Genomic DNA, 15,652 nt, shown 5'->3' with positions numbered 1-15,652 from the left:
TATGTGTAATTGTATGGTCGTATAGTAAGGAGATAGTTAGAGCTTTTTTCACTCTGAATGTAATACTCAATTATTTATATTTTATATGAACATAAAATTTAATAATTATTATTTATATTACATGAAATAGGTTAAGATAAAGATGAAATTATTTTATAGTTTATCAATATAATACGGTTTAAATATAAATAAAATTGATTTTATAGTTGAATACCTATGAAATCAATGACCGATAGCTTAACAAGTACTAAATTTTATCTAATGAATAATATTATATTATCAAAGTTTTCATCAAAATATGAAGATATTTTTTAAAAAATTTATATTAGTCTAGAAGTTTTCGAAACTTTAATTATTTTTCACAGATCCAAAAAGAAATCTTTTTATAAATATGTGTTTTACAACATATTTTGCCTAAATTGAAATTATCATAAAATGAAATTATAATGATTATACTATAATATATTACATTAAAAGAGTTGATCATACAACATTAACTTATATTTTTCTATTACTGTTGCATTTTCCTTTAATGAAATCATATTATCTTGTTTTTTTCTTTAGGTTTTATGACGATTGATAAAATACAAAATAAACAAAAAGGTAAGAAACAATTTAGACCTAACCTAGCGCGTGTCAAATAAAAAATAAAAATGAATAATTATCTGTAAATACACGAAATATATCTAAAATTTGTTTTTTAACCAATTAGTATTATTTTTTGGATTAATTAATAATAAAACTTCACAAATTTGAAATTTGGTCTGAATTAAAATTCCAGCAACAATTGATTATTTTTAATATAACATAAAAAAAACATCATTTTCTTCATATTTTATGTTATGTTGCAAGCAATATGTTTAAAGAGCTTGATTTTAGTGGAAGAAACAACTTCATTCTTATATTATATAAAACTATGTAAAACACGACATTTAATTATTGGTTGAAATGTGACGTAAAAAAATCAGCATCCATATAATATTAGCTATTATCATAAATTTTAATTCAGCTCAAATTATAAAATATTATATGTTTATATATTAATTAAATAGAAAAAAATATTACATAAAAATCAAAATTTAGGCATATTTAAATATTTGCATACAATTAAATTAACCAAAATAAAAAACAAAAGATTGATAGAGACGTAGAGTTGGACTAATGTGTAGATATAAAATAGTATAGGGGGCAAGATGCAACTCATTCGCTTTTAGGAGAAACCCTGTCGCAAGTAGGGTTTTAACCTCCCTTCTCTTCTTCTTCTTCGAATTCCGTCGACTGGTGAGCTATTTCCCTTTTCTCCTCTTAATTTCGATTGTTTTGTTGATTATATTCTGTTAATTATTAATTTGGATGGCGCTGTTAATCGATTGGAACTCGAATATACGCAGCAAAAAATGGGATTGAAAGCGAAGAAGAAGTCAGCTTCGAAGAGTTCGAAGAAGGCCGCCGCTCAGTTTTCTTCTGCTTCAAAAGCCGAAGGCGCTGATTTCTTGGTCCGTTAATTTTTCTTCCATTGTTTTATTTCAGCTGTACATATTAATTTTAGCTTCATTCAAACGCCGATTGCAAATTTTATCTTCCTTTTGCTTTCTGATACGATTGAATTACTAAATTTGTTTGGTTTGGGAAATATAGCCGTTGGCGGGTGGTCCGGCGAGGGGTATTCCGAAGACTGAGAGTAGTGAGAACAAATCAACTGTGTTGTATATTGGGCGAATCCCTCATGGGTTCTATGAGACTGAGATGGAAGGTTTGTTTTGCTTCTTATTGTCGCATTCGCGTCTCTTAACTTAGTATTGCAATATTCTGTGTGTGGGTTGCTCGTCTAAGTCGGTGAAATCGGCTTTTGCAGCTTTCTTTAAGCAGTTTGGTGCGGTTAAGAGACTCAGGATCGCTAGAAACAAGAAGGTGTGTTTCTTTTTTGTTTATTTTAAGCATGTTTGTAGGTGTTAACTGTGCAATTGCCTATCTCAGAGCTTTGAGATTGGGGGAGTTTGATTGTTTGGTTTGTAGAAGTCGGTTAAGGGACGATAATATGAGAGAGTAGATTGTACCTGTTACTTATCTATAGAAGAGGCTGAGTATTTCTTGGAAGCTTTGGCATAAAGTCTACACTCTTACTAGGACAATTGTGTGTTGCACCTGAAGAGTATGTTTCCGTGTATTGAGATAATTACCGCATGAGATAGGCTGAGTTTTTCGTGGAAGCTTTGGCATAAAGCCTACACTCTTGCTAGGACAATTGTGTGTTGCATCTGAAGAGTATGTTTCCGTGTATTGACATTGAGATAATTACCGCATGAGATAGACATAGCACTTTAGATCTTAGATCTTTGCACATTAGCACATAGATACGGGTGTATTACTAATTTTGCTTGGTTTGATCTCACATAGCACTTCACCGATGAGACATCTTCTCCCTCATCAATTTTGGGTTTTTTAAACATGGAGCACTTCACATATGTCAAATCTGGTTACTCCTAGCATTATCCCGATAATAGATGTGAATTTAGACATTGTGCTGATTTTGGTGCATCATTGCTTTGGGTAGTTGTTGGTTTAGTATTATGGCTGCAAGCTCAGTTTTGCATCACAGGAACATGAACAACTTTAGATTAGTGATCAATTTCTTTTAACTTCACATCTTTGGATACTGGATAGACTTAAGTTGTCTGGCTCTAAATTTCAGAACTATATTCTGAAAGTAGTTTGGTGTTTCCTTTCGCTGTTCTTGGAATCGGAATGACTGGTTTGTGTAGTTTTCAGTTTGTTAACATATAGCCTCTACTAAAATGATTGAATTAGTGTCTATGTGAGATCAAACATTTTTTATTCCTCACTTAAAGTAAAGATGCACTTGGTAACTTGATTATGTGCATTTTAAAGTTTCAAAGAGGGTAATATACTAATATTGTACTGTGCAAATTGCAATATGACAGTCCTCCATTAATGAATCTTGTTTCTTTTTTCTTTTGAACAGACAGGGAAATCGAAGCATTTTGGATTCATTGAATTTGTGTCTCCTGAGGTTGTACAGTTCTATTTAAGAAAATATAATATTTTCCTTTCATGCTCTCCACTGTTCCCCTTTTCTCACAAATGAGTTTTTTCTGACTGATGCAGGTCGCGAAAGTTGTTGAAGAATGCATGCATAATTATCTAATGTACGAGCACCTACTGCAAGTTAGCCTTGTTCCTCCTGAGAAAGTCCATCCAAGATTGTGAGTACATCCTTAACCTATCAACAATCCAGCTTCTTAGAGTGAAATCCATCAAATCTAAATTGAAAAATTATCCTATATGCTGTTTTTGAAAATGAATGTTCGGAAATTGGAGGATTTCAACGTTGCCCCTAGAGTTCTCTAAGTGTGGAGTTCTGATCAAATATTGATAATTTTTAGATGGAAAGGTGTGGGCCGTTCTTACAAGCCATTGAATTGGGTTCAAATTGAGAGGAAGCACCATGACAAGGTGAACAAGACAGAATTCTCAAATTTTGTATTTTGATTTCTCTTGCCCTCTTACTTAAATAGTCTTCTCAATCAAATATAATTTACAGGAACGGACCCTAGAACAGCAGCAGAAATTAGTTGCTGGTGTACTGAAAAGGGACCAAAAGAGACGAAAGCGAATTGAGGCAGCTGGCATCTACTATGAGTGCCCAGAAATTGTAAGACACTATGTCGCTTCATTAAACTTTGCTGATATCAGATTGATGGTAGATAGTTTCCGTGTGGTGCACGACAGATGTAAACGATCAATTTTGGTTTCACTGATGATTCTATCATGTCATTTGCAGGTGGGCTGTGTGCAGCCTACTCCAAAGAAGATCAGATTCGCAGATTAGAGAGGGGCATTTGGTCGCGATCGACGTGAGCTGTTGTCTACAAAGAAACATGCACTGAAAACTCATTGCCTACAGATAATGTCGAGAAGAAGGAAAAATATGACCAAGTTATAGCTAGTCTTCATTGAATGGGGAGATCTTATGCCAATTTTTGTATTTATTTCACAGATTTTGATAGTGGTAGTAACCAAAGTATGCTTGCTGACTTCTACGAATTTGATATTTAGAATATATTTGAAGTTTCAATGGTTGAAGATCCAAAGTTGAAGCTCTTAGTAGTTGAAATTTTGTTGATGCGTTACAAAAAGCGTGGGTAGTTTGTAGTGTTGTATTGCTGATTGTTTTCATAAAATCTAGTACTCCTTTCGTCTGCGATATCATTTTCACATTTGCCATTTTGGTTCATCTGCGATATCATTTCCACTTCTATCTATAAAAATAGGGTTCAATGTTCATAAACCTCCACTCACAACAATAGTAGGATTCAAACACCATTCATTACAATATTCACTATTATTCATCACTTTTCTTAAAATCAGCGTTCCATAATATGTTGGCCGTCTACAATATGGAAACGATATCGCAAACGGAGGGAATATACAAAAGAGGGTTACTTGAAAGAAAAAAGGACTATAATCTTGGTAGATTAATGATAACATAGTATCATACTCATTACTATTTGTAAATTGAAGAAATTGTTTGATTTTCTATATATAACAAATAAATTCATCCACTTAATTGATATATTGTATAGTTTATAACAATAGACTTATTTGCATGGAGGGATTGTAGAGTTTTATTTTAACAATTGGATAGCCACAAATTTTTGAAAATTACACGAAAAATAACTAAAATTAAACAACTGATCATTTAATAAAGTAAACAAATTCACAACGTCATTCAAGAGTTCCAAATTACTTCAAGAAATTTCAGTCGCTTTGAAGAAAACTTGAAATCGAATAACTAACACCTCATCAGCTCATCTAAAAAAATCTATACACAAACTTAAAAATCAAAATTATCAGATGAAAAAATCAGAGAAGAGTGATGAGAATAAAAACGAGAAGAGCAGCAACGATGGTGTATTTGAGGGCGGCGAGCACGATCGCCGCCGATATCACAAACAGCTGCCACAGGACCTGCACGCTCGCCCACGTCAGCAGCCCCGTCAATCCCACGGCCACGATGTTATCCGGATCCCGGTCGAGCAGGAGGTCCGCCCACTTCAGATTCAATCTCGGCCGCTCATCGTTCACCTTTTCCTCGCCGCCGTTCTCTTTCGGCAGCTCCTTGTCGCCGTTTTGCGCGTGAATTAGGGATTTATTTGGACGCGATTTTTTGGGGGAAATCGAGAGCGAGGGGAGATTAGGAGTTTGAAGGGGCGGAATTGGACGGAGAAGTTTGGATTTGAAGGAGGAGGAGATTGGGAGCGGCAGCGGCGGAGGAATTCTCAGCGATAACATTGATTTCGAATTTCAGTGGGCTTCGACTGTGTGTGTGTGTGTGTGTGTGTGTAAATGGAACAATATGAATTTCGAAGTAGGAAGAAAATAACGAAATAATGTACAATCAGTTGTTCATAAAGTACAACATCAGTGTTAGCAGTTTCTGTGTGTGGTTAAAATGGTCGAGCAAGTGGAAAAAAATGGTGGATGAGCTTTGGGTTTTTTATTCGATTTTTTTTTTGTTAAAATCGAAATAAATTAAACCAAATTGCAATTTTTGAAAATAAATCAAACCAAATTGAATTACCTGATTTTTTTAAAAAAAGTGGGATAAATAGAAAATCCCCCATCATTATTCATTTATTCCATCTTACATCTCATTTTTCAAGAACATGTAGCACTTGTACAACAATTTTTTTTTCTAATCGGTCACGACCTTAATAAAATTAATTATCATACAAATAGAGAGTGATTATTATACAAACAGACGTATTTGTGAAAATAATTTTTATTTTATAAAAAAAATTCAAGGGCGCATTTAAACAACTCAACACAATTACTAGTTTTTTATTTAAAATTTAGACTCATTTGAATTTTGAACAACTCTCATACAATAATTTCTGATTAAAGAAATTCGATTATGATTTAAAATTTAAAAATAATTCTTATAAGATAAATGTATGGACTTATTTGAACAACTTTCGAACAATCAACAAACAATTTTGGAAAAAAAAAATCTATTTTTACGAATAAAGAAATTCGACCACAGTGGGAGTCGAACCCACGACCTTTTGATCCGAAGTCAAACGCGCTAATCCACTGCGCTATGCGGTCTTCTCGTGCACTAAAACAGTTGCTATTACTTAATTTTATATTTTCTTTTAAAATGGATTTCCTTTTCGAACTTTGTAATAATAATCCAATAATATTAGTATAAAATATGAAGCTAAATTTTACCTTTTCTTTCGAGAATGGTTATTACCTTGAAAGTGGATTCCAATTCTATAATGTCAACAGAGGTGAATTGTCTCATTTTCTATATATGATACACCTCCATTAAATGGACAAATAATAAGCTTTAGAAGAAATATTTAATGGACAAATAATAAGCTTTAGAAGAAATATACTCCTTCGGTGCCATTAATCTTACGGCGTATTTGATATTGGCTAATACATTGTATTAGCTAATTTAATACAAATCAGTCTAGTGTTTGGTACTCCCTCCGTCCACCAATTAAAGGTCTATATGAAAAAATACGGGTTTTAAGAAAAAGTGTATTTTTATTAGTTGAGTGGAGAAATAGTCCCACTTTTTTGTAAAGACTTTGACTTTTTTGATTAAATAATGAATAAAAACTTACCAAAAATAGGTAGGCCTTATTTTTGTGGACGGACCAAAAAGGCAAGTAGGCCTTGAATTGGTGGACGGAGGGAGTATTATTTAGTAATAATATGGATGACCCAGTTTAATCCCACAACCCAGTATTATTAATCCAGATTTCTTATGATTAATAATATCACCTTCCCCTATGATTAACTTAAACCAGGATGTTCTGTATTTAGCCATGATAGCAATCACCAACTCAGTATTAATAATCTGTCATTATCCACGCTAAATATCCTTGTTACAAATTATTCTACATAATTCTTTACTGAAAACCAAACGAGCCCTTAGTCTATTTTTCTTGGACATATGTATTAAGAAGAGTTGAATTAGCGGAATAAAGGTGGTGGCCCACATGTTCTAAAAAAAACTTCTATATAAGTTTAACATTTTATGTGATATTTAAAGTTTCTAAAAAAAATATCTAATATAAGTTGGATTTTGAATATTCGTCTATGTACGCATAATATTTGATTTATTTGTGATGAATATTTGAGCTAACAAAAGGAGAATTATGTTTTGCCTTAGAAATAAATAAATCGGCGAAGTTTAGACAAAGGCTATGAAATAAATAAGGTTACATTTTTCAAAGCAAAAATAAATAAGGTTTCTATTTGCAACAAAAATAGGTAGTATGCTTAAGTGAAATTTCAGCTGATGCAAGGGCAATAAGGACTTTTCAAGTCTATTGGGCTTGGACTATATTGCTGGACTTTATTATTTTGCAAACATCTCATTAAATAGACATCGAAATGTCATCTTACAATCGTACTACAAATCCACTTTATCAAATTAATGGACCGATAAACTTAGGTATAATAGATAGTGTAAGTTGATTTTCATGTGTATTTTATTTTCGAGAATTAAAATAAATTTACATTTTAAATACAAAAATTTTGAATACTTATATTGAATATTTTTGATGTTCGGTTTGATATTCATGGATAAAAATTTGTTTGCTCTGTATAAATCAAACAAATTAAACATATTAATTTTTGTCTTATTAGACCTCCGAGCTTCCAAATACTCTTCATCATCAGAAGTTAGACCAGTATCAGGTGAACTTTTTCTAAAGTTCGTGTATTTGTTGGTCATAACTCCATAATATAATAATAAAATTATAAATATACCACCTAATATTGGTCGGAAATCAGATATACGAATGCTATGCAACGAATTTTGACTTATAGGCCATAAAATTATTTAGCATATATAAATTTACCTTAAACCCTAAATTTATATAAAAAAAAAAAAAACAATCTGATGCCAATATCAAACATTTAATCTATTAAACTTAATTTTGCTATTAATTTCAATAGATTATATTTGCTAGCTACCTAATCCACAATTATACGTGCTTCATTCCAAAATAATTCAAGAATCTAATTAATTTATCAACTTCTCATTTTAACGACTTGCATGTGTTACAGAATTAATGAAACAAGTGTCAATTCGTAGCACTGGAACACTCAGACCTTTTAGTTAGAATGTTGTTATTTCACATTAAAAATATTTTCTATCCTTGGTAATTAACTCATAATTGAGAAAAGCAATTTTTTATATCTTTCCAATATTCAACTCATCATAAATTGGTGAACTGAATTCAAGTTTACCTGATACTACAACTGGTTCATTTCTGACCATTCAATCATAGAAAGCATTACTTTTCTACCCTAACTCTTAATTCAAGAAAAATATTGAAAGCTTATATATATATATATATATATAGTCAGATTTAGCACCAATAATTTCACCTTTATTCAACAACCGTAGGCGAATTAATTGAATACTCCAAATACTTTAAAATAAAAAGAAATAAAAAACGTCTCTCTCTCTCGCTCTCTCCACAAAATAATCCTGAATGTACACAGAATAAACAAATTTTATTTGGCAAATTATGGGGAATATATATATAATATGTTGGAGAAAATTTGTAGGTGTAATTGCAAAGTAATTAATAATTAAGGATGATGTCGTTTTATTCCAAGGTGGCCTTCATATCATCTTTCTGGTCGGTCGTCCAAAAAATTGAGGAAGCTTCAATTATAAAAATTAAAAAGATTCAAAATTAAGATCCGAATTACAAAAATGAGTATGAATTACTAGTATGATTTAGTTTACAATTGTCCCAAGTTATTATTCATAATATCTCAATAACAAGTACTATATATCAATTATATTAAGCGGGTTTGACAAAATCATGAACTACTTCAAAATAGTAATTTTGGCGTGATTTTTGAAGTATGGTTAAATCGCAACTTTTTTAAATTTTACAATTCCGTTCTCCCAATTTTTTTCAAGTGAGGGCCGAACCAAGTTTTCCGAATAGACCTAATTAGAATGACATGTCAAAACTGTCAAGGAGAATGCCACAACAAAAAACATATCAAATTGTATGTCCTTGACAACACTCTGATGATCGAAAAAAGTTGAGGGGATGAAATTACAAAAATTGAAAATGTGATCATAATTTAATTCGCTATATTTCAAAACTTACATTAAAATTATAATTTCAAAATAATTCAGGAGTACTAATAAATAGTCTGCATGGAAGACGGTTGAAACATGGCATGTACACTAAATAGGAGTCAAGGCAGATAGAAATTAAAGATGTAACTTAAATGCTATATTTATGCTTTTATGACAAAATTCAACTGTTAATCAGACTTTTTAGAACCTGGCCCCTGACCTTGTTCCTTCCCACTAAATATATTAGAATCTAGTCAACTTATTTAAATATGGAGTAATATTTTAAGATTTAAATGATGTTAAAAATGAGATTGAAAACAAAACAAAACAATATGAGAAATTAAAAGGGACAAATTAATTTAGCCTAGATTGAAAGATTAAGACAATACTATATTAGAAGGGACAAATTTAGCCTAGATTGAAAGATTAAGACATTACTATATATTATTGAAAAAACTTGCAACAATATCCCAAGAGTGGGGTTTAAGTAGCAATGATCTCTCTCTCTCTCTCAAGAGTGGAGTATTGCATAAAGAATAATTTGCTGCTTGATATGAGATCATGTGTGATATTTTTGACTGAAATGTCATTTAATTTATTAGACATATCATGTTTAGTAAGATATATAAATAATGTGTTACGTTATCACACATTTCAAATGTAATACAGAATAAAAAAAAATATCGATAGTAGATAACATGTCATTAATTTATAAAGACTTCGATTTTTTTAAAGCAAACAACATATTAGGATGCCATATGTATTTATCTCACTCTTATCATGCATAGCAAGCAGCCTCATTTCATCTTACGAAATAAATTTTCTATTTTTTCGAAATGTTCCAAAATACAATCAAATTTTTTAAAATTTAATTATCTTAAGATAACCTTATCTATTGTTTGTGAAAATAATAAATCATATTTAAAAATATATTTAGAAATATAATAATATTTAAATTTGAATGTTATTAATTCCATCGTACACTATTACATAAAAATTCCATCTTGTACCATGTACATATTCCTAGACTTATTATAATATGAACTAGGCACCCACATGCTTCTCTTTAATCACATAAATTAACTAACCATTAATTTATTAGTTATCTCCAACCATCAATTTATTGAAGAGCCAGCCTCAAAATTAAATATTTACCATTCGATACTTTGCCTCGTCTCTTTAATTGGGTTTCCTCATATCCATAGAATCGTGAAATTATTGCCACCAAGAATTAATGTAATTAGAATTGTTAATAAAATACAAACTTCTTCTGACATGTATATTATTGATATTTAATTATCTAAGTGACATCTATGAGGCTCTTTATCGTCGTTTATATTTTTCTTATTAACGTAATACATCTAAATCATAACATTATTGAACCGTAAGTTAATAATATTGTCTAGTGCTTTAATTTAATTCTACAATCATTAATTATGATTCCACGATCCAATTTATATTTATAACTAGTATAATTTACAAAACACTTTCGGAGTTTGAGTCATCGCAAAAAGTAAATAGATCAGAACAATTATTAATTCTCGTTGATTTTTTTAAATGTACAAATTTAACAGCAAGTTCTACATTAGAGGTGGTCTTGGGTACAACCGAATGTACCATACAATCGGATTACATCTTCATATAGAGCTTGATCAGCACCCGTATCTTGATCCGAACCGTATAAATAACAATATTTTGAAGGCATGTCACTTCGATTGTACAGTACACTCGATTTAATCGTATAAATAAGACTATTTTGAAGACAGGTCAATTCGATTGTATAGTAGACTCAATTGTACCCAAATTTTTGTGTGTATATTATTAATGTGAAATTTTAGTACGAAATGGAAATCTTATATCACACCCCTTTTCCAAAACGTTACGTATCAATTTGTCAAGTTTCACCTTTTTTTTCCTACACTAAAAATGTGAAAGAATTATCGATCTCTTTGACTTTGGGTCTACAAATTTAATGGAAGGTAGTTGGAGGTTATTTACTGCAAAAAATAAAAAATAAAAAAAAAAAACTTTTTCTTTTGTACCTGCCAACCGCCCTTCTCTCTGTTTCTCCTCATTAATTCCTTCTTCATTTCTTGTCTTATACACTTATTTTTTCAATACATGTTAATATACTACAACATTATTGGATTTGCATTAAAAAGAGTGTTTAATTATTGCAATTTCTGCATTAGCCAGTTCCTATAATTAAAGAAGATTACAAATAATTTAGTTTACAAAGTTTTTCAACAGCATTCTTTCGCTCTAGCTAATGCATATACATATGTACTATATATACGTACGTGCATTCAAACAGTCGAATTTTTTTATCATAAAATTGCAGTAACTTTGATTGGGGTGATGGGACCCACGATCATATTAGTGTTTGTGCATAATATGTACATGCATAGAAAACTAAATAGATTGGTCCCCTCAAAAACAAAGAAAAAAGAAAGAAAAAAAATAGAAGAGATTGAAAGTATTATCTAGTTTGATTTGATGGATTAAATAAGATTAGACATAATGTAATTTCATACTATATAAATAGATTGTTTGATTGGATGGACATGATTCCATACTTAATCTCAATTAACATATAAGATTACTAGTCTTGCCTTATTGGTCTTTCACATAATAAATTGGGGGTTCTCGACCCAATCTACAGTCTCTTTTTCTCTCTCTCTCTTTTTTCTTTTCTTGCAATTAGTTGTATTATTATATATTGGTATAATTTATTTATTAGTATATACCTCTACATATAATGGATTCACCTGCTTCTCTCGTTTTTTTCATGTCGTAGTTCAATTGGTATTTATTTGCAAAGGTTTAAAAGTGGTGTTCAAATTGAAAAATGAGGCAAAAGTTTGTGACTTATTTTGCAATTTACCCTAAAATTAATCTCAGGGTAATTCCATTTATCTTGAGAGACTTTTCTTTTTTAGCGTCCCACTTATCTTGAAACATTTCCTTATTTGGCAAAAAATTTATTATTTATTCAGCTTTTCACTTACACACAAAACACTATTTTTTTAATTCTAGTTCTAAAAAAAGAAGGTTTCATGTATCAAGATAGCCGAGACGGAGGGAGTTAGCGGATTGAGTTCATCTAACAGAACAATAATATAGCCTTGCTCTTACGTAGTCATAAATATATATGCATACACTAAACCCAAACCAAATCATATCACATGCAACATCCACAAAAAATACACATGCATGCATCCTGCATTAATGAAACCAAAAAAAAAAAAAAACAAGAATCTCACAACAATATGAAACCAAATCTCCAATAACCAGCATTAAACACACCCACAGTTTATGCAAAATTTGTTTTGTTTTTCAATAGCCTTTATGAATCCCCACCTGTAATTTCCAGCCTTCATCCATTCATATACAAATCCCCAATTCCCCTTTCCATCCCTCACCACTGCAGCCATGGCTTCTCTCTCCCCCTCCTCTCTCTCCCCTTACTACCACCTCATCTTCACCGCCTTCGCCTTCCTCGTCTCCGGCCTCATCTTCCTCCTCTCCCGCAAATCCCCCTCCAAGCAGCTCCGCCTCCCCCCGGGCCCCCCCGGCTACCCCGTCGTCGGCAACCTCTTCCAAGTCGCCCGCTCCGGCAAGCCCTTCTTCCAATACGTCCGCGAACTCATCCCCAAATACGGCCCCATCGTAACCCTAAAAATGGGGACCAGAACTATGATCATCATCAGCAGCGCCGATTTGGTCTACGAGGCCTTGAATTCGAAGGGGCAGGTCTTCGCCAGCCGCCCCCGGGAGAATCCGACGCGCACGATCTTCAGCTGCGACAAATTCACCGTCAACGCCGCCCTCTACGGCGGCGTGTGGCGGTCCCTCCGCCGCAACATGGTGCAGAACATGCTCAGCGCCACCCGGCTGAAGGAATTCCGAAACGCGCGTGAGCTGGCCATGGATCGCATGATCGAGCGGCTGAAATCCGAGGCGGCGGAGAACGGCGGCGCCGTCTGGGTGCTGAAAAACGCGAGGTTCGCCGTCTTCTGCATCCTCCTCTCGATGTGCTTCGGGATCGAAATGGACGAGAAATTGATCGAGAAAGTTGATGAATTGATGAAAGCCGTGCTCATCGTGCTCGATCCGAGGCTGGACGACTATCTCCCGATCCTAAGCCCGTTCTTCTCGAAGCAGAGGAAGAGGGTTTGGGAGGTTCGCAACGAGCAGATCCAAACCCTCGTTCCTCTGATCGAGAAGCGCCGCCGCGCGATCCAGAGCCCCGGCTCGGATCCCACGGCGGCCTCATTTTCTTATCTAGACACTCTCTTCGACTTGAAAGTCGAAGGGAGGAAGTCGGCTCCGAGCGACGCGGAGATCGTGACGCTCTGCTCGGAGTTTCTCAACGGCGGGACCGACACCACCGCCACCGCCATCGAGTGGGCGGTGGGGCGGATGATTGAGAACCCGGGGATCCAGACCCGGATCCGGGACGAGATCCGGGCGACCGTCGGGGACCGGAAGGTCGACGAGAAGGACGTCGAGAAAATGCCGTACCTAAACGCCGTCGTAAAGGAGCTCCTGCGGAAGCACCCGCCGACGTACTTCTCGTTGACCCACGCGGTGACCGAACCCGCGAAGTTGGCGGGTTACGACATACCGACGGATGCGAATGTGGAGAATTTTCTACCGGGTATCTCGGACGACCCGAAGCTGTGGTCCGACCCGGAGAAGTTCGACCCGGACCGGTTCTTCCTCGGGCGGGAGGAGGCGGATATAACGGGCGTGAGCGGGGTGAAGATGATACCGTTTGGAATGGGTCGGAGGATTTGCCCCGGTTTGAATATGGCGACGGTGCATGTGCATTTGATGCTGGCCCGGATGGTGCAGGAATTCGGGTGGGCGGGTTACCCGGATGAGGGGAAAGTGGATTTTAGTGAGAAGCTGGAGTTTACTGTGGTGATGAAGAATAGTTTGAGGGCTAAGATCACACCGAGGGCATAATGGTAATTTTGTTGGATAGGTTTTGTTACGAAGCTATTTGGTAATTATTTTGTTGTGTTTTTTTTTTTTTTTTTAAAGTTATTTGAATTTTGGATTAGCTTTATATATATGTTTTACAGTTAATTTGATTGATGGCCAACTTTGGTTGGTTTTAGTGTAGTATATAAATATTTAGAAGTTGCAATTTCGGTCATATGTTTGTTTTATGTTTGGTAACGTTAATTAAATAAGAACCACTTAATTGCGTGTATTAATGTAATTCCCTCCTAAATTTCTGTTTTTTGTTTTTGAAATGTTTAATTAGTTACATCTACTATACGCTTATTTATTTATTTATTCAATCACATTATGTTTCTAGGCATAGTTTTTTCCGCAGCCATTTATATTGAAATGTATATATATTTTTCGATGAATTACAATAAGAATGTATCACAAATCAATACAATAAAAATTCAAATTAGTTCATGTACATGAAAAGGGCCACACAACACATGCATAACAGCATAAATGTGAGCAATTACTAGTATTATTTTATGATTAACAAGCTTAATATTAGAGTAGCTTTTAGGCGAAATAAATAATTGGAATAGAAGATTTCATCAACTTGTGCAAGAGGGCAAAATAGATCAAGATCACATCAAATTAATTGTGATTTAGTTGGGTATACATCAAAATGCATGTGCAAATTTTGAAGAACAAATATCGGGTTATGTCTCGATATTTTAGCATTTTTCAAAAAATGTCATTATACGTCATATTCATTTTGATTTCAAAAAATGTCATTACGATGAATCAACAATAGATCTTGATGATCTAAGGGCTAAAAATATTTTTATTTTATATCTTAAGAAGTGTACTTATTTTAGTTCTCCCCCATATATATATATATAATATTAAAATAATAGTCTTTATGTCATATAGAATTTTATGCAATATTTAATCAGAATACACCCACAAATAAAATAAATTCATTCTCTTGAAAACAAATGTCCTAGTTGGTGCTTAATCATTATATGGTACATAATTAAACTTTTGCAATTAAATAGCGTTTTACGTAAATGAATGAAATCAAACACGTACGATAATGAATTATAAAAAAAAAAAAAACATACCATTTCCGCACGCAGACGGAATCTCTACACTGTACAAAAGTGGAAAAATAATCGCACGCAAGCGAAATCACTACCAACACAAAAGAAGCGGGATCTCTATACCACACAAGAATTACTATGCGGAATCTCTATACCACATATAAAGACGAAAAAATAACCGCACGCAAGCAAAATTATTACCCACATAATACATGCAGGATGAATCACTACCCACATAAAAGTGATAAAACTATTCACATAGATGGAATTGAATCCAAGATCTTTTACCAAAAAAAAAATGTCTCAATTTTATTATTTGAGCTAGATTTCATTGGAAAAAACATGCAAATTTAAGCATACCATTTAATTATTTCTTCCCAACTCAAAATTGTGAACCTGACTATTTGATGTAGCACAGGTGGAGTACAACCAATTTTAATAA

The 15,652-nt window shown here is 33.5% G+C and overlaps 3 protein-coding genes and 1 non-coding gene across 5 annotated transcripts; 2 read left to right on the top strand and 2 right to left on the bottom strand.

Annotated features, from left to right (window-relative positions):
• Positions 1-1,153: 1,153 nt before the first annotated feature.
• Positions 1,154-4,112, top strand: LOC131006234 (uncharacterized RNA-binding protein C1827.05c). 2 transcript variants are annotated; one of them, XM_057933410.1, is made up of 9 exons: positions 1,154-1,281; positions 1,392-1,496; positions 1,639-1,753; positions 1,856-1,911; positions 2,984-3,031; positions 3,127-3,224; positions 3,405-3,474; positions 3,563-3,673; positions 3,803-4,112. In XM_057933410.1, exons 2-9 carry the CDS (start codon positions 1,398-1,400, stop codon positions 3,848-3,850), a joined length of 645 nt encoding a protein of 214 aa, XP_057789393.1. In that variant the 5' UTR covers positions 1,154-1,281; positions 1,392-1,397; the 3' UTR covers positions 3,851-4,112. The 2 variants fall into 2 exon arrangements, with proteins under 2 accessions (XP_057789393.1, XP_057789392.1); XM_057933409.1 differs by having other exon boundaries at positions 3,563-4,112.
• A 583-nt stretch (positions 4,113-4,695) lies between these two features.
• Positions 4,696-5,513, bottom strand: LOC131006233 (uncharacterized). Its single transcript, XM_057933408.1, has one exon. The coding sequence runs from the start codon at positions 5,311-5,313 to the stop codon at positions 4,885-4,887; it is 429 nt and encodes a 142-aa protein (XP_057789391.1). The 5' UTR covers positions 5,314-5,513; the 3' UTR covers positions 4,696-4,884.
• A 542-nt stretch (positions 5,514-6,055) lies between these two features.
• TRNAR-UCG (transfer RNA arginine (anticodon UCG)) lies at positions 6,056-6,129 on the bottom strand. The gene has a single exon. It is a non-coding gene; the product is annotated as a tRNA-Arg (tRNA).
• Positions 6,130-12,326: 6,197 nt separating this feature from the next.
• Positions 12,327-14,369, top strand: LOC131006232 (cytochrome P450 77A2-like). The gene has a single exon (XM_057933407.1). It carries the CDS (start codon positions 12,581-12,583, stop codon positions 14,117-14,119), a length of 1,539 nt encoding a protein of 512 aa, XP_057789390.1. The 5' UTR covers positions 12,327-12,580; the 3' UTR covers positions 14,120-14,369.
• The last annotated feature ends 1,283 nt before the right edge of the window (positions 14,370-15,652 follow it).

This window comes from Salvia miltiorrhiza, chromosome 1, assembly GCF_028751815.1.
Source record: "Salvia miltiorrhiza cultivar Shanhuang (shh) chromosome 1, IMPLAD_Smil_shh, whole genome shotgun sequence".
NCBI lineage: Eukaryota > Viridiplantae > Streptophyta > Magnoliopsida > Lamiales > Lamiaceae > Salvia > Salvia miltiorrhiza.
The sequence above is the reverse complement of the archived record's forward strand: the minus strand, read 5'-3'. Positions and strand labels throughout refer to the sequence as shown.